We start from the raw sequence: 27,302 nt of genomic DNA, 5'->3' as shown, positions 1-27,302 counted from the left end.
TATATGACTTTCTGCAAACATGGCTGCCCAGGACGAGCTCAGTAAGTTTCTCTGCGCGTTATTTGTGACTGGAATGGCATTAGAGATGGTTTAGGGACGCACGAGTCGAATCTGTGTTTAAAGGGCTGGGTTGAGTCATTTGAGCAGCCAAACTGCTTCAGAAACAACGCTGTCTGTAGATGTCTAGGATGGTGCAAAAAAAATGTTAGCGCAGACAGCTAACCAGCTATTGCTAGCTAGCATGATTATGTTAGAAGGCCGTTTGCCCAGTCATGGTCAAAGTGAAAGTACAACCGTTTTTGTAAAGTGTCACCATAGTTATTGTCGTTAGTCATGTATTTTTTTTAAAGTTGTGAAGTTTAGAGTATTTAGAAACAAATTTGTCTGGTTGTCATTTTGTGCTCTTAGGCTAATGTTGTGGAGAGAAGCGGTTTAATGCGTACATAGTATGCCCATTCGGTAGCCTGTTGGTGTGCCATGCCAGCTGGCTGATGGCTGCAACACATAGCAAAAGCTATTCACCTAATCTGGATGAATATGTTTAAGATTTTTATGCTATATTTCAATTTCATACGACGTTTTCCCTCAACGATATCTTAAGCCGACGTGTTTTGCACCTGTGGATGCTGCTGAAATGTTCAGTATTTGGTTGAGTGTTGTGGCACACCCATATTCGATCACAAAAAATAAAAAGTTCCATAAAATACAAGATCATGATGCTCTATATATGTTTCATCCACAAAAGCATTGAAGAAAGTATTTTAAGAGGCACTCTGGAAGGCCATACCATCTGTCTAGTTTATTTTGCTTTTGCCAGATCAACTGGAACGTGTGTTCCTCCGACTGGGCCATGCAGAAACCGACGAACAGCTACAAGACATCATTTCCAAATTTCTACCTCCTGTACTCCTCAAACTCTCCAGTGTTCAAGAGGGAGTAAGGAAGAAAGTAAGATGGATACCATTACGTTTGTGTTTAAAAAGATAATTAAGTCCTCTGACATCTAAAGTTATTTCTTTTATGCCTAGATGCTTCGAGTTCCATACTCTGCACTACTCTTCCTCACTTGGTTTTTGTGATGTTTGTTTATGGCCATGTTTGATATTAGTAATTTTAGTTTTAGAGCCTGAAGTGTTTGAATTAGGACTCGCTTTCTTTTGAGTAGTGACTTAGACCTATCGCCTGTTTTCCAACAAGAAACGAATTGATTCATAGATTTTTATATTACAGCCGGCCTCACACTTAGCTGACTACTCTATATGCCTACTCTAGGTAATGGAGTTGTTGGTCCACTTGAACAAGAGAATAAAGAGTCGACCAAAGATTCAACTTCCAGTAGAAACTCTGCTGGTGCAGTACCAAGACCCTGCAGCTGCCTCTTTTGTTACGGTATTGTTCTATATTTACACTGTAAATCGATTTCAGACATGTGTAATGTTTACTTAACTAGCAGTGCACCAATTTGCCTTTGTCCTGGTTCTGACTGTACACCCCGCTCTTGCAAGAATGTTAGATCTTATTACTGTAAGTAGAGCAATTTCAGAAACAGCTGACAGATGAGGTACACACATCGTACATGATCTCAAAAATAATTTAATATACATTTTGCACTATCAACTATAACCTCAACTAGAAAGAAAGGATTTGCTTCTTCAACAATTGGTATCAGATGGGAGTAGGCCCTGAATTTGTGGTTCTATCTATATATTTATTTATTTATTTATTTATTTATTTATTTTACCTTGTTTGATGATGGTGTCTTATTCACCACTAATGAGTCCTATGCCCGTGGCTGTATATGGCTGGGTTATCAGTTCTATACTACACTTTAGAAGTATTATGATCAATCCTTTGGTTTATTTTGCAGAATTTCACCATCATCTATATCAAAATGGGTTACCCACGTTTGGAGGTAGACAAACAGTGCGAGTTGGCCCCCACCCTGCTTACTGCCATGGAGGGAAAGCCACAACCACAGCAGGACAGGTGAGAAACACACACAGTAAGACACTTTAAAATTTCACTTTGAACATCTGATCAAGAGAGGAACTTTTTTTGTGTGTGTAACCTTGTGTATTCTAAGGTTAATGCATGATTTATGATGTAGTGTGGAAAGTCTGCTGGTGGTTCACTTTATATACAGACTGACCATCTTTCTTCCTTTCTGTGTTCACATTTTATAATTCCACCGCAACCACTTTCTCCCCTCTCCTAGCCTGATGCATCTGTTGATACCTACTCTCTACCATATGAAGTACCCTGCTGACACCTCCAAGAATGCTTCCCCTTTCATATTGATAGAGAGGCCAAAGACAGTGCAGCTGCTGCTGGAGTTCATGCTAGATGTCCTATTGATGCCTTATGGGTTTGTACCAGTCTTCTGTTTGGGGTATTTTAAGATCCCGGGGAGAATCCATCAGGGGCCCAGGTTCACAACAATGGCCAGAATGTTTAAATGTACTTGTGTGACGACTCCACACACACACACACACACACACACACACACATACACACACCCAGGACACAGTCTGTTTGAAGTCCTACCCTCTGGCAAGCGCTACAGAGCAATGTGCACCAAAACGACCAGACATAGGAAGTTTTTTTCCCACAGGCCATCTCTCTCATAAACACTTAACAGCATGGTGCGGGAATAGACACTTATTATGTAGCTATGACACTTTGCAAATAGCCATCTCCGGTCAAGATATCTCACCTACATATCTACAATGTGCACTACCTCATTAAACCAGATGTGCAATACAAATGGTTGTGCAATACAAATGTACAATTGTAAATGCACATACAACTGCTGCATACTAGTTACAAATTATTGCTGTTATTGTTGTGGTTGTAAAATAGGTATATGATATAGTATGTTGTGAGGTGGATTGTAGGTGAATTTTTGGTACATAAGATAATATAGTGTAATATAGTGGGAGTATATAGCATCGCATATGGGCATGATGGGTTGCGGTATTGGTATATGGTATAGTGTATGGGTAATATAGTATATAAGCAATATAATATATGGGCATGGGTTGTTGATTTTTCAACTACAACAAAACTCTATAGTAGCAACATGCATTGCGCATACATGCACAACAGGTACGGTGCTCCAATGTCCTGTTGTTGTTTTACTTATTTCTTCTGGGGTTTTTTTTGGGGGGGGGTAGTGCATGATGTGTGCAAGTGCTAGAAGCTGCTGTGAACCGGATTCAAATTCCTCGTGTGTAGGCACACTTGGCCAATAAAGTTGATTCTGATGGGTTGAAAATGAAAAAAGAATAAATTTAATGGCTAAATAAATGATGTAAGCTCCATTTGGGCTTTCATTCAGATAAAAGTGAATCTTAAAAAAGACGAGTAGAAGAATTATGTTTACTCAAACCTATCTTGTTAGAAGCAGTCTGTAGGTTGCATCACTCATCCATTCAGTGACTGCTGTTGCAGAGGGTTTTTGGCTACGTTAACAAAGCCCAGACTCATATCGAATGCAAGTGAATCCCTGACTTGTACTGGATGTGAACGAACACTCTAATTTTTCCCCATGTTGGATCTTCTAGGTTTGTGCTGAATGAATCCCCCACTCGTCCTGCCCCCTCCTCCCCCCAGGGAAGCTCTGGATCTGGGACAGTGGCAGCATCCGGCCAAGTTCTCCCCCAGCCTCCCCCTGGGATGAGTGTCTATGCTGCAAAGAGGGTCATTGGTGAGGCTCAGTGGAGTGCTGAGCAGCTAGAACAGGTACATGACCCCCGACTAGGAGGTAGTCATGAATAGAGGATGACAGCAGTCAAGTAAATTTTATTTGTATAGCCCATTATCACAAATTACAAATTTGCCTCAGTGGGCTTTATAGCAACACAACATCCTGTCCTTAGACCCTCGCATCGGATAAGGAACAACTCCCTAAAAAAAAAACCTTTAACAGGGAGAAAAAATAGGAAGAAACCTCAGAGAGAGGGAATCTCTCTCCCAAGATGGACGGACATGCAATGGATGTTGTGTGAACACAGTTTACAGAATACAACATTGAAAGAGGATAACAGAATTATAATGGAATTATAAAATATATATAAGAAGAATATGATGAGGAGGATGCCAAGCAGTTTCCCAACGCCACCAGAACAGCCCTGGACCCGAGCCATGTGACCACCATCACCGTGTAGACAAAAAAACAAAAACACATTAGTCCATACGTCTGAGTGAGAGAAGGATGTAACATTGAAACAGGATAACAAAATTGTATGCACTAATAAGATATGTAATCAGAAAATGTGACGAGGGGGATGCCAAGCAGTGTCCAGGTGGCGACCATCATCACCATGGTAACCTGGGAAGAGGACAGACGGCACGTGCACATAAGGGAGACTCAACATCACACCATTCACACACAGAAGAGGAGAAAGGAGAAGACATCATTCAGAGAGAGGAAAGATGGGACAGAAGAGAACAGTTTGCAATAGTCAATATTCTAATACGCTATAATCTCATTGGCAGAACAGTGCTTGGTAAATTCATTGAGACAGAAACCGACCCGCCATGCAGCACAGGTTGTGAAACTCTCAACTTAAAGGCAACTAATTGTAGGCTAAGGAAAAAAGATCAGTTTTACATTTGGATTTAAAGGACTCAACAGACTCTGTCTGACGTTAGCAGGCAGGTTATTCCACAAGAATGGGGCCCGATAAGAAAAGGCCCTGCCACCAACTTCTTTTTAACTTCGGGTACACACAGGAGCCCTGTATTTTGAGAGTGGAAAGGCTCAAGATGGAATGTACAGTTTAAGGAGATAAGACAGGTATGATGGGGCAAGCCCATTTAAGATTTTATAAGTCAGCAGAAGCACCTTGAAGTCTGATCTAACATGGCTAGGAAGCCAATGAAGGAAGGCAATAATTGGTGTAATATGGTCAATTTTTCTAGTTTTAGTTAGCATACTAGCTGCATTATTTTGAACCATCTGAAGACTTTTAGTGCTGGCATGTGGCAGACCTGAAAACAGAACATTACAGTAATCAAGTCTGGATGAAACAAATGCATGTATTAGCGTTTGCATAAACCATAGACAAGAAAGACCAATTTTTAGCTATGTTACACAACTGGAAAAAAAGCAGTCTTGGTGATTTCTTTAATGTGCTTATCAAAGGAAAGGCAGGGATCAACCTTAACACCATGATTTTTGGCTGCCACGCTTTGGGAAATCGCAGAATTGTCGATTGTTATTGTTACTTGATCAAATTGGTGTCTGTGTCTAGCAGGGCCAAGATCAGCGTCTCAGTTTTATCCGAATTTAAAAGAAGGAAATTTAGTGACATCCAATTTTTCACAGCAGCCAAAGCAGGTTTCTAAATTAGTCATTTGAATATGATTATCAGCCCTTATAGGCACATACAGCTGAGTATCATCAACATAGCAATGGAAAATTATTCCATGACTGCGTATAATTTGGCCAAGAGGTGAAATATAAAGAGAGAAAAGTAGAGGGCCAAGAACTGAGCCCTGAGGTATGCCATATGTAACATCAGAGAATATTGATGTAATATTATTATAGCAGATACAATTTGTTCTTTCAGATAAGTAGGCCTTAAGCCAAGAGAGAGCTAATCCAGAGACACCAAAATTACAATTTATTTTGTCTAATAGTATACAGTGAGCAGTGGTGTCAAAGCCTGCACTGAGGTCTAGTAGTAGAAGCACAGAAGTGGAATCAAGAGTCCATAGCTAGTAGAAGATCGTTCACCACTCTAGTCAGAGCAGTTTCAGACAGGCTTTGAAAGCCGATTGAAAAGTTTCATATAGATAATTTTCTTCGATATGGGTCAAAAGTTGTTGATACACAACTCTCTCTAGTACTTTGGAAAAGAATGGAAGATTAGAGACTGGTCGATAGTTATCAAGAGACCCTGGATCGAGGTGTGTTTTTTTTTTTTTAAGTAGAGGTTTAACCACAGCTGTGTTAAACTGCTGGGAACAGTGCCAGTAGTAAGGTCCCAGGAAAGACCAGAGGTCGTTTTGCTGGTAAAGGGTCAAGTAGGCAAGTAGTTGGTTTAGAAGCTGACATGAGCTTAGTCAAAGATCGTCTCAAAAGCTGTAATAACAGGGACTATCAGTTGACTGTCTTTTCTCAGTTTGGGCAGGTTATATGTATGGACAAGACTTGGAAGTGGAAGAGAAAAAAATACTTAGTAGTGATGAAGTACGTATTCAATTGCAAAAGGCATGAAGTATGTATACATGTAAAATGCACACTGGAGTTGTAGGCAATGTGAAAAGAAGGTCCTACATACCCAGATCCCAATTTTTTTAGATACCTTCAAATCCATAGTTTTGCCAAGAAAGTGTTTCCCTTATTTCCGTATCTGCCACCCAGGAGCCAATTAGATGTTATTCTAGAGATGGATCCTTTTCGGAAAAAACGGGTCTCTATAATTTATACGCTGATACTGGGATTGAAACAGATATCCTGGGACAAAACAAAAACTGCATGGGAGAGAGATTTGGGTGTAGAGCTTTCTGAAGAGGCATGGCGGGACAGCTTAACCCGTATACATACGTCCTCATTGTGTATACGACATGGGTTAATTCAGTTTAAGGTGCTTCACCGTCTTCACTACTCGGGGGACAAGCTTGCCAGAATCTTTCCCACCACAGACCCTGGCTGTCCGAGGTACAGCCATAGTCCCGCCTCAGTGGGACACATGTTCTGGGCATGCCCCTCCCTCAACAATTATTGGGGACAGATATTTAATGTATTCTCACATATCTGTAAACAGACCATAAACCCTGATTTTCACATAGCCATCTTTGGCATACCACACCCTAACTGTAAGGTCACAACTTTGCAGGCGAATGCTCTAGCATTTGCCTCATTACTAGCACGCAGACTTATCCTATTTAACTGGAAGTTGAATAAAGCGCCATCATTTTTGCAGTGGTTGAGGGAGGTGCTGTACTTTCTACCTTTAGAAAAGCTCCGATATAAAATATGTAAAACCCGCAAAAACTTTACTTTGACCTGGAGTCCTTCATAGACTTTATTGAAGGTTTTCCCTTTTATTGAATGTACTTTTTATTTACCTGGTTGTAACGACAATACTTATAGATATATGTGTACAACTTTATATCGTCTTCAAAAATATGGTTATTATGTGGAATTGGAATAAGAAATCCCTGCATAGTCCTTTTTTTTTCTTTTCTTTTTTTTTTAGCCTTGGGGGGAGGGGGGATTCCTACATGTTTCTTTTTGTTGTTGTTGTTCGTGTGCTTTGTATACCTGTTCCAAAAAAACTTGAAAATTGGAAAATAAAGTTTTCAAAAAAGAAAAAGAAGGTCCTAAGATATACCCCTCGTAACATGCTCACATGTTACCACGCAGTGAAGAAACGTATTGTCAAGATATAAAACTTGTATGTGTTAAGCTGATAAAAAGAGCTGGTGTAACTGCATAAAACCCTTTCTTTTGATTTGATGTTAGAAAGCTGCCTACTATAGGTCAGTGGATTCCTAATTGCCTGTCTATCTGTGACAGTGTAAACTGGGCATAGTGAAGTTCATCGAGGCGGAGCAGGTTCCTGAGGTGGAGACGGTTGTACACCTGGTGGTGGCATCCAGTGACACTCGACACAGTGTGGCCACCGCGGCTGACCTGGAGCTGAAAAGCAAACAAAGGTAGGAGCAACCTGCAGGGGCATTGCTAAAGGGGGAGGAGACCTGTGTATTTTACTGGGCTCCAAGTAACGGGGAGCCCTTTAGACAGGGATTACAATGGTGTACTTTTTTAGATAATCAGGGTTAGGGCCCACAGTGTCATACCTTATCAGGCAACAAACTTTCTTACAGCCTGTGAACTTGCCTGCTCTTTAGTTTATATCTAACCATCTCTCCCACACAACTCCATTAATGAACCAAAGCATAAGACTTTTTTTTTCAATAAAAATGGGAGGTCAAAAATGGTACTGATAAGGATTTCTAAATAAAATTCATCATAGAATAGAAAATTTAATCTGCAAGTAGTTGTCTTATGTGATTGTGAGTGATCCTGGTTTAGTGCTCTTGTGTCATTCATTATTAGAAAGCTTAGAGAATACAGGTGCAAGCCTTTTGCAAGGATTTGTTGATTCAGATGGTGGTGTAACAGCAAAGTTAATTGATAATTTATTGGTAGTAGTTATTTTTAGATTGACTGCATTTTTAGTGGTGGAAACATTGCCAAAAACGCATTGATAAGAGCTGTGACAATGATTTGGTAAGACCCATGGTGAACATACAGTGCATCCGGAAAGTATTCACACCCCTTCACTTTCCCCACTTTTTGTTATGTTACAGCCTTATTCCAGAATGGATCAAATTCCTTTTTTTCTCATCAATCTACACACAATACCCCATAATAACAAAGTGAAAAAGGTTTTGTAGAAATTTCTGCAAATTTAATAAAAATAAAAAACTTAAATATTGCATGTACATAAGTATTCACACGCTTTGCTATGACACTCAAAATTGAGCTCAGGTTCATCCTGTTTCCACTGATCATCCTTGAGATGTTTCTACATCTTGATTGGAGTCCACCTGTAGTAAATTCAATTGATTGGACATGATTTGGAAAGGCACACAACTGTCTATATAAGGTCCCACTGTTGACAGTGCATGTCAGAGCAGAAACCAAGCCATGAAGTCAAAGGAATTGTCTGTGGACCTCCGAGACAGGATTGTATCGAGGCACAGATCTGGGGAAGGGTACAAAAAATGTCTACAGCTTTGAAGGTCCTGAAGAGCACAGTGGTCTCCATCATTCATAAATGGAAGACGTTTGGATCCACCAGGACTCTTCCTAGAGCTGGCCGCCCAGCCAAACTGAGCGATCGGGGGAGAAGGGCCTTGGTCAGGGAGGTGACCAAGAACCCGATGGTCACTCTGACAGAGCTCCAGTGTTCCTCTGTGGGATGGGAGAACCTTCCAGAAGGACAACCATCTCTGCAGCACTCCACCAATCAGGCCTTTATGGTAGAGTGGCCAGACGGAAGCCTCTGCTCAGTAAAAGGCACATGACAGCCCGCTTGGAGTTTGCCAGAAAGCACCTAAAGGACTCTCAGACCATGAGAAACAAGATTCTCTGGTCTGATGAAACCAAGATTGAACTCTTTGGCCTGAATGCCAAACGTCACGTCTGGAGGAAACCAGGCACCTCTCATCACCTTGCTAATATCATCCCTACAGTGAAACATGGTGGTGGCAGCATCATGCTTTCGGGATGTTTTTCAGCAGCAGGAACTGGGAGACTAGTCAGGATCGAGGGAAAGATGAATGGAGCAAAGTAGAGAGATCCTTGATGAAAACCTGCTCCAGAGCACTCAGGACCTCAGACTGGGGGGAAGGTTTACCTTTCAACACGACAACGACCCTAAGCACACAGCCAAGACAACGAAGGAGTGGCTTCGGGACAAGTCTGTGAATGTCCTTGAGTGGCCCAGCCAGAGCCCAGACTTGAACCCCATTGAACATCTCTGGAAAGACCTGGAAATAGCTGTGCAGCGATGCTCCCCATCTAACCTTACAGAGCTCAAGAGGATCTGCAGAGAAGAATGGGAGCAATACCCCAAATATAGGTGTGCCAAGCTTGTAGCTTCATACCCAAGAAGACTTGAGGCTGTAATCGCTGCCAAGGGTGCCTCAACCAAGTACTGAGTAAAGGGTGTGAATACTTATGTACATGCAATATTTCAGTTTTTTATATTTAATAAATTTGCAAAAATTTCTACAAAACCTTTTTCACTTTGTCATTATGGGGTATTGTATGTAGATTGATGAGAAAAAAAAGGAATTTGATCCATTTTGGAATAAGGCTGTAACAAAACAAAATGTGGGGAAAGTGAAGGGGTGTGAATACTTTCCGGGTGCACTGTATGTTTACATCTGTACTACTCAAATGAGGAATATGTGGACGTATAAGTTTCTATGCAAATAATGGGGAATATTTTGTTATTTTCTAGCATCATTGATTGGAATAATCCTGTGATCATCAACAAGATGTACAAAGTGTACTTGGGGGATATTCCCCTCAAAACAAAGGTTTGTGACCTCCTCTGTTCTTGATTATTTTATTTGTTTATTTTATATATATATGTATAAAGCACGTCATCCTATGAATGATGACGTGCTTTGAATTTGTTTGTTTTAGGGAGGCACTGTGAAGCAGGAGCTGAAACATGAGCCAGTGAGCACCAGAGTTAAAATGAAGATCCTACCACACCTCCTACGTTCTCGGCTAGCTGCAGAGTGCTTCCCTGCTAATATACAGGTAGGATGGTTGATGCACATTGCCTGTGTGTGCACAAGGTTGTATATATTTTCTGTGAGACCCAACAGCTCTGATAGATAAAATTTTGTTGTTGACTGGTTCATTTTTTGAGGAGATTCCATTTGAATACTTTCATCCGGTATTAGATTTAATCAAACGGGAAAGGAAATCAGTTGCCCAATTGCATATGTTTTACTTGCTTGGGTGCATCTTTATTTTTCCCCCTCTCCCATGTGTATCTGCATTGTTTGGTTTCCTTTCCCTCCTCAGGTTGTGTATGATGGCCTATTTGGAGCCAACACCAACAACAAGCTGCTGTCTCTCACGCTACAGTTTGTCCATCACATCTGCATGGTGTAAGAAAGTCTATTGTTCCATTGTCCTGATAATACGTGTTATTTTTGTTTCATCTTATTTGTTTCTATGTCCATGTAGTTGTTCTGAAAATGTAGTATATTTGTTTTTGATATTGTATTTTTCTTTTACTTTTAGATGTCCTGACACCAATAAGCCTCTGGGGCTTATGCTGCTCAACGGTCTTACTAAACTCATCAATGAATACAAAGAGGTAAACATGTGCACAGCAGTTCACTTAATTCTTCATACAGTTGAGTGTGGATACTTGGAACTTTTAGAAAAAAATCATTTATTCACCATTATTTGCATAGAAATGTATCCATCCACATTTATTTCGTATTCGAGTAGTAGAGATGCCAACCTATGTTCAACCAATCCCATATTTCCTCACAGGATCCCAAGTTACTGTGTGTTGCGTATTCAGCTGTGGGGAAACTGTCCAGGTACTATTGAAATCCTAGTGGCAAGTCTTTGAATTTGACATCCTACTAAGCAATTCTGTTACAAAACATGTGCCATTTTCTTACCTCCTCTGTAGCCGCATGCCCCAACTGTTCACAAAGGATATAGCACTTGTACAGCAGTTCTTTGAGTCCATGTGCAAGGTGGGTTACAAATATATGTCTGTAGAATTTGTCAGTGAATGTATTTTAAACCTCAATACCAAATAAAAATAGAGAGAAAAGTTGGTTGATGAGGAATTAAGTGTTGCATTATGATCCCTATCATATGTTTTAAGACTTTTGCTACATAAGAACTAGGTATCTTTGATTTGTTGCCTTAAATTGTCCAGGAGGAGTCTGATGTTCGGCTAGCCATTCAAGAGGCTCTCTCGATGATGGTAGGAGCTTATGCCAACCTACAGGGAGCACTACTCAACTTAATGGAAGCCCTGGTGGCCGCTTATATAGGAAAGGTGAGCAGTCAAAATACATCAGTATTTCTGGGCCAAATACATTTGGTTTTTGTTTTAGTATTTATTTATGGATGCACGAGATGTTTAATTGGTCCCAGTAATGTAACATCTTTTGCGTCAGAAAGTTTGATGATGGATTAGTTTTACATCGACAATGCTATAATCATTCCTTTGTTTCTGATCCCCTCTCTCTTTTTCTCTTTCTCAGCCGGAGGTGCAGGTACGACAGGTGGCCATGAAGTTTGCCAGCACAGTGTTTGCCTCGGATCATGTGCCCTCAAGATACTTGCTGTTGTTGGCAGCTGGAGATCCGTAAGTCCCAACATAAGCAGTCTGAACCTGTAGCAGAGACTGAACTAAAGCAGTCGTTGACTGGGAATGTAATGATAAACGTATATGATGGCATCATGATTTTATGCCCTCAAAACAAGTGGCTCAGAAATAGGGGATCAGGATTATCTAATGTTTTCCCTTGAATAAATGTTAGGATGGGTTACTATATGTTGGGCAAGGGAGATAAAAGCTGCACCTCTATTCTGGGCTCCAGGAGAGAGGAGGTGTGTGGGGAGGCCCAGAGGGTGTTGAGGACTTTTACCACCAAGCACTCGGAGAAGGAGGGTTCAAAACCAATGCCCTCCTTTCCTGACATGGTGGCCTACGTCCAGGAAAAGGTGAAGGCTTGTTCATATTCCCAATTTAGTTGCTTTATTGATATCCCTCTCAAGGTAACAGCTGCCGAGAACCAAGTGTGACTAACAACTATAATAGCTGCCTTTGTTTGAATTTAACAACCCAGAGAATCCAGTTTCTTTAAAGAAATAATATATACTCAATGTCTGGCTTTTTTATTTTTTCCTATACAATATATTTGTACACTGGGTTTTATTCTAAAAAATACTGTATGATAGATTTCACACCTTTGATCTTCTCATCACCAGGCAGAACAGAGGATGAAGACTCCAGCCAAATATATAGTAGGGACATCCACTCTTCCTTTCAACCCGTCTGCATTTGGAGAGGTAAAAAGTTATTAGTTACAGTATCTTTCCATTGAGTTTGTTTCCTCCGACACTATTTTCCCTTTAGAATTCAATTTTTGGTGAAATTGATATTTGGATCAAACTTTTTTCCTCTTCTCTTGTATTCCTGTCAATGTTTCCTCTTTCTCCAGATTGTGCTTTATCTGAGGATGTGTCTAGCCTATAGCGCTGGTGCGACACCCATGTCCAAGAGTCTGGCAGACATGCAGGATGATGCACCAGCAATTGGCCGCTACGTCCACACGCTTCTGACCTCTGGACCTCAGCCCTTGAGTTCAAACGGCAGTGAGGCCAACCCTGTGCATGTCTACATTGACCTGCTGCAGCAGCTGCTCTCTGCTGTGGGAGGTGAGGGGGCGGGGATCTTCTATTCAATTGGGATCATTATTCTGGAGATAGGTGATAGGGTTCTTGGGTTATTTCCCTGCTTTCCACAAGAATTTTTTGGTTGCTTTAGTGTAAGATAGCATTAAACTTTGGAGAAGCATGTTGCATGAGTCAGTGCCTTAGTATGTTATGTGTGCTGAAGGAAAGGTGATTTTAAGTGAACTGTTATTTCCACACCAGGAATACCAGTTATGTACTGTCTTCTGGAAGTAGTGTCAGTCAGCCCAGAGAAACTTGCCCCCAGATTTGTGGATAAAATTGACTGGATTAAAGTGAGTATTTTTCATGAATTTAAGTGTTTGTTTGCCACAGTCAAGGTTTATTTGTGATTGAATATGTTTTAACTATAAAAGCCTTGTACAAATGAAGCTTTCATCACTGTTTACATGCTGGCTTCACTGCCGTTTTACTGTAGCTTTACTCAAAAGCATAAAAATACCCTGTAAAACCTGTAGCACTAATCCAAGCTAGATGACGCATGGGATGACCACCATGTTGGCTGTTACTCTGTGCTGTTATGCCAGTATGACAAATATCAACTATCAAGCCTTATTTTGACTGATTTGAAATGTATATCCAATCATAACGTGGGCTTCGCTGTCCTGCAATATTGTCAAGCTAATCCAAGTTCATCCATACCTATCACTGCAATGGCCAGTAGCACAAAATCTTTTTAACCTCTGCAGAGTCTGATGAGCACCAACAAGGAGGACATGAGGGAGCTAGCAGCCCAGCTGTATGCTGTGGTAATCTCCACCATGTCTGGCAACGAGTTCAAAACGACAGTTGGCAACCTGATCAAAATCAGCAAAGATAACCACGTATGTCACTTTGCTTCAACAGAGCTCTTGACAGTGAATGATACTTGATTGTTTATGATGTAAAATCTGAACATATTTATAACAGAATTAGAAATTACATCATATCATGGAGCAGCATTGTACTTAGCATTTGCCAAGTTGTCCTATCGTGCATCATTTTAATGTTTTTTGACTTTGTTTAAATCATAGAGCCCTGAGACTCAGCATGCCGCCATCTTGGCTTCGGGCTACATGGTGGGAAGGTACATGAGCAGGAAAAAAGCTATGTTTTCTGGGGACTCTGCTCACAACTTGCAGCAGCGATTGAGTTCCACTGTGGAGGAGGAGGATGAACTTGTTGCGATGGCCACCAAAACTATTGGTACTAACATACATCATGATAGGAAAGATCAAGTTATTCAGTTTCCATCATGTGTTGGTGTGTTTGGATTACAGTATCCTGACATTTGCCTAGATTGCTATGCATTAATGTAATAAACACCAACCTCATAACCTACATCAGTTCTTCTCTGTTTTTGCATATATAAAGGTTCCTTCCTGGACAGCAGTAGTGCCTTGCTGGTGGTAGCAGCATGTATAGCAATTGGGGAAATTGGGCGAAATGGTACACTGCTGATCTCTGCAGAGGGTGAAGGCTTCACTAAACTCTCAGCTGTGGACAACCTACTGGCTCGCATCCCCTCTGGCAAGGAGAGCACCAAGGTAACCAAGGCAACAGCTGAGATCCATGCTTCCTTGTCCTGACAAATGATTCTGAATTCATAAACTGTCTGCTCCTCGACTATGCACCTGTTTCTACTGTGTGTGTTTGTTTATGTGTCCTTGCCTGGCTCGTGGTCCAGATGAAGGAGCGAGCTATTCAGACCTTGGGCTACCTCCCGGTAGGTGATGGAGACTTCCCTTACCAGAAGAGGATACTGCAGGGACTCATGGACTCTGTTGAGGTATGAAAGTCACTGATCGACTGATTGAGAGCAGGGCTGATTTACTGTAACTGTGCGTGCATGTTTCTGTAAGTTGGCTAGTTGTTTATAAGTCTTGCAGACCAAGTGGTAGGAAGGAGGGAAGAAATGTATCATGAAGAGTTTTATCTTTAATATGTCACACAAGGTGAGTCCGCTCACTTTAGTGGCAGAAGAATCAGTCGTTATTCCCCATGTACAGAATATCACCAAAGAATTGACAACTATAAATAATTGTATGATTGTTTATTTTAACTGAAATTATACTTGCCTCTATAGGCATATTGTCTGTTTTGCTAGTCCACATGTAAATCAGTTTTGCCAATCTTTGGGTTTGTTTCAGGTTTTCCTTACTCTTAGTTGCACAATTATCAATTCAGTACCAAGACACCTCACATTTTCTGCCTGTTCTTTTTACTAACTTGTCATATTCTCTCAGGCCAAGCAGGTGGAGCTGCAGTTCACAGTGGGGGAGGCCATCACTAGCGCTGCCATAGGAACCAGCTCTGGAGCCGCCAGAGATCCTTGGACATTCACTGAAGACCAGTACAGCCCACCAGACAGTAAGGCCTGGTGCACAGGGAGACACACTAGGATTTATAAACATGAATGAACAGCAAAACACTTCATCTTTCTCTCAGATCATGTCAGATAATGAAGACGCTCAGACCGTGCACTCGTTTCGTCTGTTTTGAGATGCAGAATATTCACTGATATACAATCTGTCTGCACTGAAGTTTATTGACTGATTTTCTTGGTATACATACCAACAACATGTTAACAGAAAGTTGGTTTTATGTGTGTTTTTAAAACTTTGGAAGGCTTATATATTGAATAATTAACCTTTTTTTACCACTATTGAAACACTTGGTTCACACGAAGTAAGTGTTTTAAGAATCATGCTATAGTTGGATTATAGTTAGAAGAACATGTAATTTTTATTCCCACAGGAAAAATATAGTTAAAATCAAAGTTGAATATTTGCGGTTAATTGCAGATTCATATGGATTGCTGTCTGACTATTATAGACTGTAAGGTGCGCTCTATGTTTCCCCTAGAAATATTCAGTTATTGGACGTGTGTGGTGAGGTATAGGTACATATGTTGTCGACTGGGGGGGTCATCAAAATGTTTGCCTGGTTCGCTTTCTTTACTCCAATTTTTTTCGTCATACCTAGGCTAGCATTAAAATTTCCACAGCTCTCCATTATACCATGCTAGAGTCAGTTTCACCGTGGTCATGATTGTAGCTTTTGAGGGAAAACCACATATCTACAAAGGAGCCAACTTTACAGGAGGTGGTAAAATATTAGTAGTTCACCATTTTGCAACCAAATATACAAATTTTCACAGGACTTATAAAACACTTTTCATGTCTAGGAGCATCAAGGTATTAACAGGCCTTAAACTGGTACATATACATTTGCTGTTTGTGATAAAAAGAAAATATCCAAATTTGCAGATTGATGGTTTTGGCCCCACAGTGACATTATGTTCTTCAAAAAAGAACATGATATGAAAATGTATGTAGACTCGTCCTGCGGCCTTAGAGCTTGTTTGTACTTTTAAACTGTGTGGAATGTAAAGCACTCTAGAGAAAGTGAATACTGAATATGAAACATGACATGCTGTGGTATAAGACATCCACTGCGGTCCAGCCAACACCTAAATACGAGACAGTGTGTGACATCTGCGCTGTCAACAGTGCTGCAGCTTTCCTACATGGATTTATTGTGAGACAAACTCACATCTCATCTGAAAACTTGAGAGCCACAGATTTTTTTCCTTTTGAAAACTTGTAATTCTGTGTTACAGTAAAATTAATTTCAGTTGCACGTGTATGTTTTCCTTTTCATATTTTATTGCTGTTAGCGGATTAATGGACAAGTATTTGTGATTAGTGGGCAGTCTGCCCACCATTGGCTATGGTAAGGTAATCACTGGTGTTCTGGAGGTTAACCACTGTTCCTTCATTTAACTCTCACTTCCCTCGACCAGATGGGAAAAGCAATGACATTGTGCCCTGGGTCCTGAACTCCATCTTAACTAAGTACATACCCAGTCAGAACCCCCATGTTCGCCAGGCAGCCTGCATCTGGTTGCTCTCCCTGGTCAAGAAAGTTGGTCAACACAAGGAGATCAAGGTACCCAGTCTGGGAGTCAGGGCCTCGCAGTCCATTGGGGTTCATGTGTATTTGCATCATTGGCCTTAATTGTAATCATGCTTATATTCTCTCCCTCTCTCTCCCTCTCTGCTCCAGTCTAAACTGAAGGAGATTCAGACAGCGTTCATCTCTGTTCTTTCAGACCCTGATGGTGAGATGACAGTTCACTTTATCCTCACTTCTGCTATATTGATCTATTGTAACTTTTGTACCAATCACTTCTGTCAAAAGAGTCTGAGCACCCTCAGATGATGAACTTTCTCATCATCAACTCAAATTTCTCTTTTCTCTATCTTTCTTTTTGTGGTGCCAGAGTTGAGTCAGGATGTGGCATCCAAAGGCCTGGGCCTTGTGTATGAGATGGGAGGAGAGGGCGACCAGCAGGAACTGGTGTCTACCCTGGTGGAAACACTGATGACTGGCAAGAGGTGATGAGCTGAATGGAAGAGAGAGAATCGCAGCAAGTTATAGCATAATTTCTATTGTTGCAATGCAATGAAAGCAAACATGTCAATATTTCCCAATAGAGTGAAGCATGCGGTCTCAGATGATACAGAAGTGTTCCAAGGAGACACTTTAGGGAAAGCGCCTGATGGGTTAGTAATATTTCATCTTAACATTTTCATGAGACCGCTTAGTATTCCTGTATGTGAAGTGGAAGACTAATGCTGATTTTGAATAAAAAAAAAAAAAAGATTCAAACAGGATCTTGGCTTTAATTGTACAAGAAAAATAATGAGTGAATTCAGTTAACCATTACCAACTGACCTTCTCATCATCCTCTCATGTTCATGGTCCCCTGCAGCCACGGCCTGTCCACATACAAGGAGCTGTGCTCATTAGCCAGCGACCTGAATCAACCAGATCTTGTCTACAAGTTCATGAACCTGGCCAACCACCACGCCATGTGGAACTCCCGCAAGGTACTGTCACAAAGTAGAATGGAGCATTTTATTTATTTATCTATTTCAAGCAAAACACCACAAACTTGTTTTTGGCAGAACTCTATATAAATAGGTGGTGTTATGTCACTGACTAGCTTTTTGCCCAAGGAATTTGAACATCCTGAAAATAAGAGGACCTTATATATATTCTACCCTATGTACTCTTTCACTAAACATTTTCCTCAAATAAAAGCTAGTCTCCACTCCAGTTCAACCTCTATGATGACTGTGTCATCCACATTTTATTTTATTTTAAAAGGCAGGTCAGTGTATCAAGCACTGTTGCTGGTCCAATAGCTAGAAAGGTCAATGTGTTCAGAAAACCTTACCTCATTCTATTAACTTATATTGCATTGTCTCACCCTCGTGTCCTGTGTGTCTTACCTGTTCACTAACCTGACTATTACCTCCCCTCCTCTCTACTTCTAGGGAGCAGCATTTGGGTTTCACATTATTGCAACTAAGGCTGGGGAGCAGCTTGCCCCCTACCTCTCCCAGCTGGTGCCTCGCCTTTATCGCTACCAGTTTGATCCCAACCTGGCCATTCGCCAGGCCATGACCAGTATCTGGGATGCTCTGGTCACCGACAAGACCCTGGTAAAATTTGACACATCCACAGCAAACGCATGCTCTTGTGTACACACACACATACACACACACACACAGAAATACACTTAAATGCTGCCACCACTAAAAGGGTTACTATGTGTGTTTTCTTTCATCGTTGTGTTTAGGTGGATAAGTATCTGAAGGAAATTCTTCAGGATTGCATCTCCAACCTAACTAGTAACACCTGGAGAGTACGAGAATCCAGGTACATTAATGTTACACACCCAGTAGAGAAAGGAAGCACTCCCTAAATGGAACAAAACCTTAAGTCTCTCCACACACAGTACCTACAGAACCTTCAGTGTCCTCCTGCTAAGATGTGTTACTCTAACTATGCGTAACTCTTATGTAGACGGTTGGGAGAAATGAGTTTGACACACATTTCCCTTTCAGCTGCCTAGCTCTGAATGATTTGATCCGTGGCCGGCAGGCCGATGACCTCATTGACTATTTGGCAGAGATGTGGGAGACACTGTTCAGAGTTTTGGATGACATCAAGGTGAGGATATCTCCACCTACTCTATTCATGAACTGCAGTCAAAGTAACAGCAATGGAATCCCCCAGAAGCAGTTCCCTTTGACTTCCTTTCATTAATTTAGAATCTGTTACACACGTCGGGTTGCACTTAAAATGGATTTTGAATTTGACATTTTGATCTCTCTCATGGTGTCATTTCAGGAGTCTGTGCGGAAGGCCGCAGACCTTGCACTAAAAACACTGAGTAAGGTAAGGTTTTTGACCCTTACACACATGACTTAAGACTGGACTAAACTTGTGTGTGCGTGTGTGTGCGTGCATGCGCGCAAACATCTAAGTGCTAAGTGCTTGTCCCTCAACACACACTTCTCTGTCTAGGTGTGTGCTCGTATGTGTGAGTCTACAGGGTCTGCAGCCCAGAGAACAGTAGCAGTGTTGTTACCCACCTTGCTTGACAAAGGCATTGTCAGCAATGTCACAGAGGTCCGCTCACTCAGGTAACACTTCCTTCCATTCCCGTTTGTTAGCACAAAAATTGGGTGTCTTTATGCATACTCAGTAATCCAGGTAAGAAAATCAAAGAAGGTTGAATCAGTTCATCTGGATAGAATGTTTAATGACGGATACATTTCATCACTCATCTAAGTCATCTCTTCAGTCTAAACTGACTGCAGGTATCCCCACCCTTATAAAATAATAGTTGCATAACGACCGAAACCAATGACCAGTTTCAGATGCAAATATGGGCGTGATCATCAACTACAGTTTCAATGGCCACGTGTGCTAATCACAGAGGATTTGGGAATGTTTGCAATCATAGCATTGTAAGATGGCGACAGATGTAAGGCCTAAGAGCACATCTGTCGCCATCTTACAATGCTGCCAACATTCCCAAATCCTGTGTGAATAGTACACATGGTCATTGAAACTGTAGTTGATGGCCACACCCATATTTGCATATGAAACTGGTATGCAACTGTATTATTTATAAGGGTGGGGATACCCACGAGACTCACCTTTTGTCAGAACCCTTTTTTTTCTCTTTTGTCTCTGTTCATCTATTAACTCGCTCAGCATCCCTTCCTTGTCCTGTTTGATTCTTCCCCCATCAACCTATGTTTGACTCCCACCAGTATACAAACCCTGGTCAAAGTCAGTAAGACAGCTGGTGCCAGACTGAAGCCTCATGCCCCAAAGCTCATCCCTGCCCTGCTGGAGGCCCTTAGCACTCTTGAGCCCCAGGTCCTCAATTACCTCAGCCTCAGAGCTACAGAACAGGAGAAGGTAAGCTCTCAGACCGAAACGGTCTGGTTTTGCCATGCAGTTTCCTTTTCCCCAAACTGTCACTAGCTGTAAATAGGCCTAGATGTCATCTTATGGTGTGTTGTTTTTCCACTAGAGTGCCATGGACGCAGCCAGGCTTTGTGCTGCCAAGTCCTCCCCTATGATGGAGACCATCAACATAGTAAGTAAAAAAAAAAAACCGCCATCTTCATATGGATGTAATTTTGCTCCACATTTACCTACTTAATTGTAATATGACTTTTCACAATTTTTTTTCTTTGGGGTTTTGTGACCCATAATCTATATATGTGGCGGGAAGGAATTTTAGGTTTTCAAGTCATTGTTTTCGATTGTCTTACTGACACGTATAGTGACGTGTTGCATTGGTGTGTGACCATGCCAAATCCAAGAGATTCATTCGATATAAGAGTTGGCAGTGCTGCTGTGTCAACACTTTTCCTAATGCCAAAAAAAGGTCAAACCTGAATTTTAGCTATTGATGTGCTTGTATCAGCTGATGAAAGTCTTCTGCAAGCTTGGTCCTCCATACATTTGTTAGCCACAACATGTACTCAGCAGTATATGTACCTTAAAATTAAACAGTTCATGCACTATATTACGCTATTTTACAGTTGCCAGTTAATTGAACTACTACAACAGCATTTCTGATGTGTATGTTTCAGGATAAGTTATTGATTTAGATATGCTAGTGGTAGAAAGCACAAAAAAGGAAATTTGTTTTCCTGTGAATCTGTAGGATTGTAGCATTCAGTGAGACTTTACCAAATATGACAGTGGAAAATGGTTGTATATATATTTTTAAGAGTATGATCTCTATATATTTGTTTATATCCAGTGTCTGCAACACCTAGATGTCTCTGTGCTGGGAGAGCTGGTTCCCAGACTCTGTGAGCTACTCAAAAGTGGAGTGGGACTGGGCACCAAGGTACACACACACACACACACACACACACACACACACACACACATATACACTGATGAGCCAAAACATTGTGACCACCTGCCTAATATGCTGTTGGTCCTCCGTGTGCTGCCAAACCAGCACTGATCCGCCGAGGCATGGACTCTAAAAAAGACCCCTGAAGATATCCTATGGTACCCGGCACTAAAACATTAGTTGCAGATCGTTTAAGTTGTGAGGTGGAGCTGCTGTGGATTGGACTTGTCGGTCCAGCACATCCCACAGATGCTCAATCAGATTGAAATCTGGAGGTATTTTGAGGCCAGGGCAACACCATGAACACTTCATTATGTTCCTCAAACCATTCCCGAACAATGTGTGCAGTGTGGCAGGGTGCATTTTCCTGCTGAAAGAGGCCACTGCTGTCAGGGAATACCATTGCCATGAAGGGGTGTACCTGGTCTGCAACAATGTTTAAGTAGGTGGCACGTGCCAAAAGCATTATACTCCCGCCACTGGCTTGTCGTCTTCCCACAGTGTGTCCTGGTGCCATCACTTCCCCAGATAACCAGCACACACACACACACACAGCCATCCACTTGATCTAAAAGAAAACGAGATTCATTGGACCAGGTGACCTTCTTCCACTGCTCCCAGGTCTAGTTCTGGCACTCGTGTGCCCATTGTAGGTGCTTTCAATGGTATACAGAGGTCATCATAGGCACTCTGACTGGTCTGCAGCTAAGCATCCCCATACCCAGCAGGGATGCGATGCACTGTGTTGTGACGCATTCCTCCGGTAACCATTATTAAAATTTCTGACTTATGCCACAGTAGACCTTCTGTCAGACCAGACCAGGCTGGATAGCCTTGGTTGCGCTTGCGCATCAAGGAGCCTTTGGCGCCCAACACCCTGTTGCCAGCTTGTGGTTTGTCCCTCCTCAGACCACTCTCAGTAAGCACTCACCACTGCTGACAGGGAGCAACCCTAAAGCCTTGCCGTTTCAGAGATGCTCTGACCCAGTCGTCTGGCTATAACAATTTGGCCCTTGTCAATGTAGCTGAGGTCTTTACTCCTGTCCATTTCTCTTGCACTCAACACGTTAACTACGAGAATGAATTGTTCTCTTACCATCTAATCTACCCAGACCTTGACATATGCCCTTGTTTGGAGATGATCAGCGTTATTCGGTCCATCTGTCAGTGGTCATAATGTTTTGGCTCATCAGTGTATGACACACAATGTCAGTCATTGGCTAATAGTTTGCTTGTCTGTGAGCTTGCATCCTCCTTTCAAGCTCTTTTCTCTCTGTCTACCTACTTTCATTTACGGATCCCCCTAATGTGAGTTAAGATATTGTGCTCCAAGGGGTCCTTTTGACCATTAACTTTTTTGTATTACATTTTTGCCTTCTCTTTCCATAGGGCGGGGGTGCTAGTGTAATTGTTTCCCTTACAGTGCAATGTCCCCAAGACCTTACCCCCTACTCAGGTACAGGACAAAACCTTCATGCATGTAGTATTTGTCTGTTCTTCAACTATAGATCTTCTGTCAGTGATCTGGTGAAAAGTGTTATGATTGGTGTCTGCAGGTAAACTGATGAGTGCACTGCTAAATGGTATCCATGACCGGAGCAGTGTCGTGCAAAAAGCCTTTGCCTTCGCTCTGGGGCACCTTGTCAGGGTAAGGGCCACTTATGATGACTAATCTGCGTTACAGGAACTACAGCACAGCTACGCAGAAGTTAAATTGGTTTTATTCATGGGCTCTAGTGTTTTTATGATGGTCCGCTGTTCTCATTAAATGCCTGTTTCCAGACGGCAAAAGATAGCAGTGTGGAGAAACTACTGCTGAAGCTCAACGCCTGGTACCTGGAGAAAGAAGGTAAGATGGGACAGACATCCCCACTCTCTTTTTTTTTTCGACTTTAAAACAGTCTGATCAAAGGTACGCTTAAAAAAAAGACAGATGAAACAGGTCGTGGATATCAGTTAACCACCCATCCTCTTTCTCTCATTATCTCTGTGTCTATCCCTGTCCCTTCCTCAGAACCAGTGTATAAGTCATCATGTGTTCTAACAGTGCACGCCATCAGCCATTACAGCCCCGATGTGCTGAAGGGCCATGCCGGGGTGGCGCTACCACTTGCCTTCCTGGGCATGCATCAGGCCCCAGGCCCCAACGAGGAAAGGGGAGAGAGCCAAAATGCCACGCTATGGGCTGAGGTGTGGCAGGAGAATGTCCCAGGTGGGTGATGGGCTAACAACATGCATACAAAAGAGTTTTTCTCCTGTGGAAATTAAGTAATTATGTTTAATTTCTACAAGGCACTCAGCAATTTAAGTTGTTTGTTCACAAGATCTCCATTCTATTTTAGTGGCGATATTAAGTAATGAACATTTGTAAATATTCAAGTGTGTGTATTTGGCATTTGGGAACAGAATTCACTTAAGTTTGTGAACACAAAACGTACAATGTGTGTGTGTTTGCATGTGTGCGTTTGTGTTGCACGTTCTGGCATGTGTGCCCATCCATATAAACACACAAACATACTGCACATTCAAGCAAACTTATTTTTATATTTATATATATTTTTTATTTTATCTGGATATCAGGAAGCTTTGGCGGCATTAGACTTTACATGACCGAGCTGATCGCTATTACCCAGAAGGCACTGCAGTCCCAGTCCTGGAAGATGAAGGCTCAGGGAGCGGCCGCCATGGCAACTGTTGCCAAAGAACAGACGGGCTCGTTGGTGGCACCACACCTTGGTATGGTGCTTACAGCTTTGATGCAAGGGCTGTCTGGGCGCACTTGGACAGGCAAGGTAATGACTAACACTGCAAAGCCAGCTCAATATATCATTTACAGATCCATACCTGTGCCTAAAGGGAAAATATCCGTTACAAAGTGGTTTGGCTGCTCAAGCTTCCCCTTTCCTTTCTCCAGGTGAACTGTTCCCCATATCTGCCTCAAAAAGTTGACATTGAATCATGAAGCCGTTAGAGTTGTCTCACATTTCACCATGACATTTTATCACACCAGTGCTTTATTTCTTTCAGGAGGAGCTGTTGAAAGCCATAGGATCAGTGGTGTCCAAATGCAGGTGCAGCCTCTCAAGCTAGTAAACTGTCATACTAAACGACGCACATCCACGTAACGTTTTTCATGTTTTGTTTATCCTATTCTCTCTCTCTCAACCTCCCTTAGTGCGGAGCTGCAGAAGCCTTGCTCAGGCCAACCCACCATCTCAGAGGTGTTGGAGGTGGTATTGAAGGAGTGTCATAAAGAGAGCCTACTATACAAGATGGCCGCCCTCCGCTGTGCCGGAGACGTGCTCCACAGCAGCCAGGAAGACCGTTTCAGCGACATGTCAGAGATCCTCTTCCCTCTCATTAAGAAGGTCAAAAGAAGTTTGCATGTTACTTCATTAGCACTATCTGTGTCAACTTGGCACTGCTGTATGTCTTATGTTAAAGAATTGACTAAGATCTTTAGGTTGCTGACCATATTGTTCCAGCAACATTGATTTGTTTGTTCTTTCTTTGATACACTTGGACTTGCAGGAAACCATTTAATGACGGTCAATTTAACTCCTAAATTCCTCAACAGAACTGCCCAGAGAGTGGCAGTGTGTCCCCGAGATCACAAGACGATGATGACGACGGAGACGTGAAGGAGAAGGAGCTGCAGACAGAGGCTCTGCTCTGTGCCTTTGAGACACTTGGCAAGACCTGGCCAAGGAACTCGCAGACCCAGGGTAAGTTACACCTAGTCTTCAGAACCCAGTCAAAGAACCACAGCAGGCCCTATGAACAGATGAGACCTGAACCTAAGGTTTGACACGATTCATCGTAAATGCTTATCAAGAAGACTAGAAAAAGTAATAATCCTTATTCTGTTGTTTTTATATAGCCCGTTTCCAATTGGAGGTGTGTTGTCTGTTGTGTGAGAAGATGAAGCTGAGCACCTGGAGAGTCCAGCTGGGAGTTCTGCAGTCTATGAAGGCCTACTTCCTAGAGTAAGCAAGAGAAAACCTCACAGTTCACCAGTGCTTACCTTTAATTTATACTTTAAATCAAGCTTTACAGGTTCAGGGACTGAACTGGTGTAGCTCTTAATTGACTTGGATGCTGGTTCGTAGTATTGTCTAGCTATTTGTAATGTGACTCCCCATCTACTTACATCACTGTTCGTGATATACTCATAACACACTTAAACTAAGTGCACTTGACATGAAATTTAGTCTTGGCTATGACATGATTACTATTTATTCCTCTAAGATGCTTCAAGTTTAATATGCAAATGTATCTGCTAATTAGTGACACTTGTAACTCGCTTTGAATAAGAGCCAAATGAGAAAATGTAAATGTGAGCTAGCAACATGGTTGTTCTTAGTTGTTGGGTTTTTTTTTTTTTATCTGTATGATGGAGATCTTTCTAAAGTAAGCGTTTTTTCTCAAGGTTATTGCTGCTACAAAAAGGCCATCAGGACTCAAGTGCACTGTCTCAGATCCTAACAGAGACCTGCACCGCTCTCACTTACCCTCTAGGTAAGGCTCTAACAACTCTGCTTTCCTCTGCATTGTAGCCCTAGGCATTTGTATTTCACCATATTCTCTGCCTTTATCTTTCTGTCCAGAAAATAAGAGTTATTCATCTGTGAGGACAGAGGCCTTGTCAGTTGTTGAACTACTGGTCAAGAAAACTGGGGGTAAGGTATCAACTCCTACTGCCGTAAGAGGGAATTTTTCTCTCAACCTTTCCTGTCTGTCACTTTGTAAGTTGGAGTGAGGAAGAAAAAATATTGGAGGTTTTAGAATTTGGCCGTTGTCTGTGAACAATCCCTGAGCTCACCGACTTCTGTGTGTGTGTGTGTGTGTGTGTGTGTGTGACCCTGCAGAGAGCGAGCAGTGGGACTGTGTGTCTGTGAAAAGCAGGGAGCAGCTCCAGCGTTCTCTGTCCACGCTGCAAACCGACAGCAGGCCTGACCTGAGGGACAAGGCCCAGGAGCTACGTAGACACATCCAGAGCCAGCCCTGAGCACAAAGACGCTTGTCCACCCCAGCCAGATCACATGGACTCATCTAGTCATAGAAACAAACGAACACAAAAACAAACAACACAAAAAGAAGTCAATTCGGATCATACAAGCAGTACAAGAACTCCTGACAAGTGCACACATTGGCATTCTTCTCATTCTTTTTATAAGACGGCTTTTAGTCTCTACAAGATGTTAACCATTTTTTCTGTCAACATGTGATGTTACGTCTGGCTTTCACGGGGGGAAAAAAATGCTCCATAGAAAATTGAATTGACCGATTCGAGCTGACCAAAACAGTTTTGTCTACAATACGGTTAACGTGCCATGAGTCTACAGGTGGCCCGTGGTGAAGAAGAAAATAAAACTTATTGCGATGTGTCAGTTTATTTGGTTCACCCAAAATGGACTGATTATGATAACAATATGCCACATAAACCAGTGCTTCGGGTCCGTGAACAGGCTTTAACGCTGGGCTCTTCTCCAGGGAGTTGTACTACTGCTGTTGACAGGCCTGTCGGTGAAAACACAGTGAAGAGTTGGTCCCTGGTCATCTCTTGACCTTAGTTCGCTGTTTCTAATGTATGTGGACACTTGCCCACTTCTGTAGCACTGCTGTTACCCCGAAGTATTTACAAGTATACGGTAAAAGAGCACATACATGGAAAAAGTTGAACCCCACCCCCCAATCTATTTTCACTGAGCTTTAAATTAATAAACCGCCTGAGGCTGGTGTGAGGGAGGCATCGTTTCTTGTATGAAAATGCCGCTTGATTAAATAAAACAAGAACATGTCGACTTTTGATAAGCGGAACGTTTTTATTCATTCTGTGGCCTCCTGGTCTGGGAGAAAATGCTGGACGGGGACAAACTAGTGTTGCAGAACTCAAATACACCAACGGTGGGGCTGAATCATACAGGTTCTTCCTGGTTGGGGTCCTTCTTTACTGTGCGCTGGCAGATTTAACGGGCTGATCTGGAAGACGGAGGGCGTGAGACACGGGAGGAAAACAAGGGTCCAAGCCGTCTGCCATTTCATGGTCGTCTCTCACTCCGCCGTCTGGCAGAGATGGTGGAGCAG

The 27,302-nt window shown here is 42.1% G+C and overlaps 1 protein-coding gene across 1 annotated transcript; it reads left to right on the top strand.

The window, feature by feature from the left end:
- Positions 1-13: 13 nt before the first annotated feature.
- ecpas (Ecm29 proteasome adaptor and scaffold) lies at positions 14-27,302 on the top strand. The gene is made up of 49 exons (XM_056279608.1): positions 14-41; positions 818-948; positions 1,273-1,389; positions 1,868-1,986; positions 2,216-2,365; positions 3,564-3,741; positions 7,529-7,668; positions 9,987-10,065; positions 10,175-10,294; positions 10,565-10,650; positions 10,787-10,862; positions 11,045-11,094; positions 11,190-11,256; positions 11,445-11,567; positions 11,776-11,879; positions 12,115-12,238; positions 12,506-12,586; positions 12,739-12,955; positions 13,175-13,266; positions 13,681-13,815; positions 14,005-14,176; positions 14,345-14,517; positions 14,658-14,759; positions 15,217-15,340; positions 16,776-16,921; positions 17,039-17,093; positions 17,256-17,370; positions 17,470-17,538; positions 17,748-17,865; positions 18,316-18,483; positions 18,621-18,700; positions 18,889-18,994; positions 19,175-19,222; positions 19,352-19,470; positions 20,107-20,257; positions 20,373-20,438; positions 21,114-21,203; positions 22,605-22,671; positions 22,772-22,863; positions 22,998-23,064; positions 23,230-23,427; positions 23,796-24,007; positions 24,243-24,286; positions 24,391-24,583; positions 24,793-24,940; positions 25,096-25,201; positions 25,645-25,733; positions 25,823-25,894; positions 26,084-27,302. The coding sequence occupies exons 1-49, from the start codon at positions 20-22 to the stop codon at positions 26,221-26,223; spliced, it is 5,541 nt and encodes a 1,846-aa protein (XP_056135583.1). The 5' UTR covers positions 14-19; the 3' UTR covers positions 26,224-27,302.

The sequence above is a fragment of the Lampris incognitus genome, chromosome 5, assembly GCF_029633865.1.
Source record: "Lampris incognitus isolate fLamInc1 chromosome 5, fLamInc1.hap2, whole genome shotgun sequence".
Classification (NCBI taxonomy): Eukaryota; Metazoa; Chordata; class Actinopteri; order Lampriformes; family Lampridae; genus Lampris; species Lampris incognitus.
Note: the sequence above shows the minus strand (reverse complement) of the source record. Positions and strands in the feature narration are given on the sequence as shown.

Coding starts and splice junctions, on each gene's coding strand:
- ecpas (XM_056279608.1), top strand. CDS start 20: ATGGCTGCCCAGGACGAGCTCA. Junction 10,295..10,564: donor GCTTCCCTGCTAATATACAG/GTAGGATGGTTG, acceptor TTCCCTCCTCAG/GTTGTGTATGATGGCCTATT. Junction 11,095..11,189: donor GCTGTGGGGAAACTGTCCAG/GTACTATTGAAA, acceptor CCTCCTCTGTAG/CCGCATGCCCCAACTGTTCA.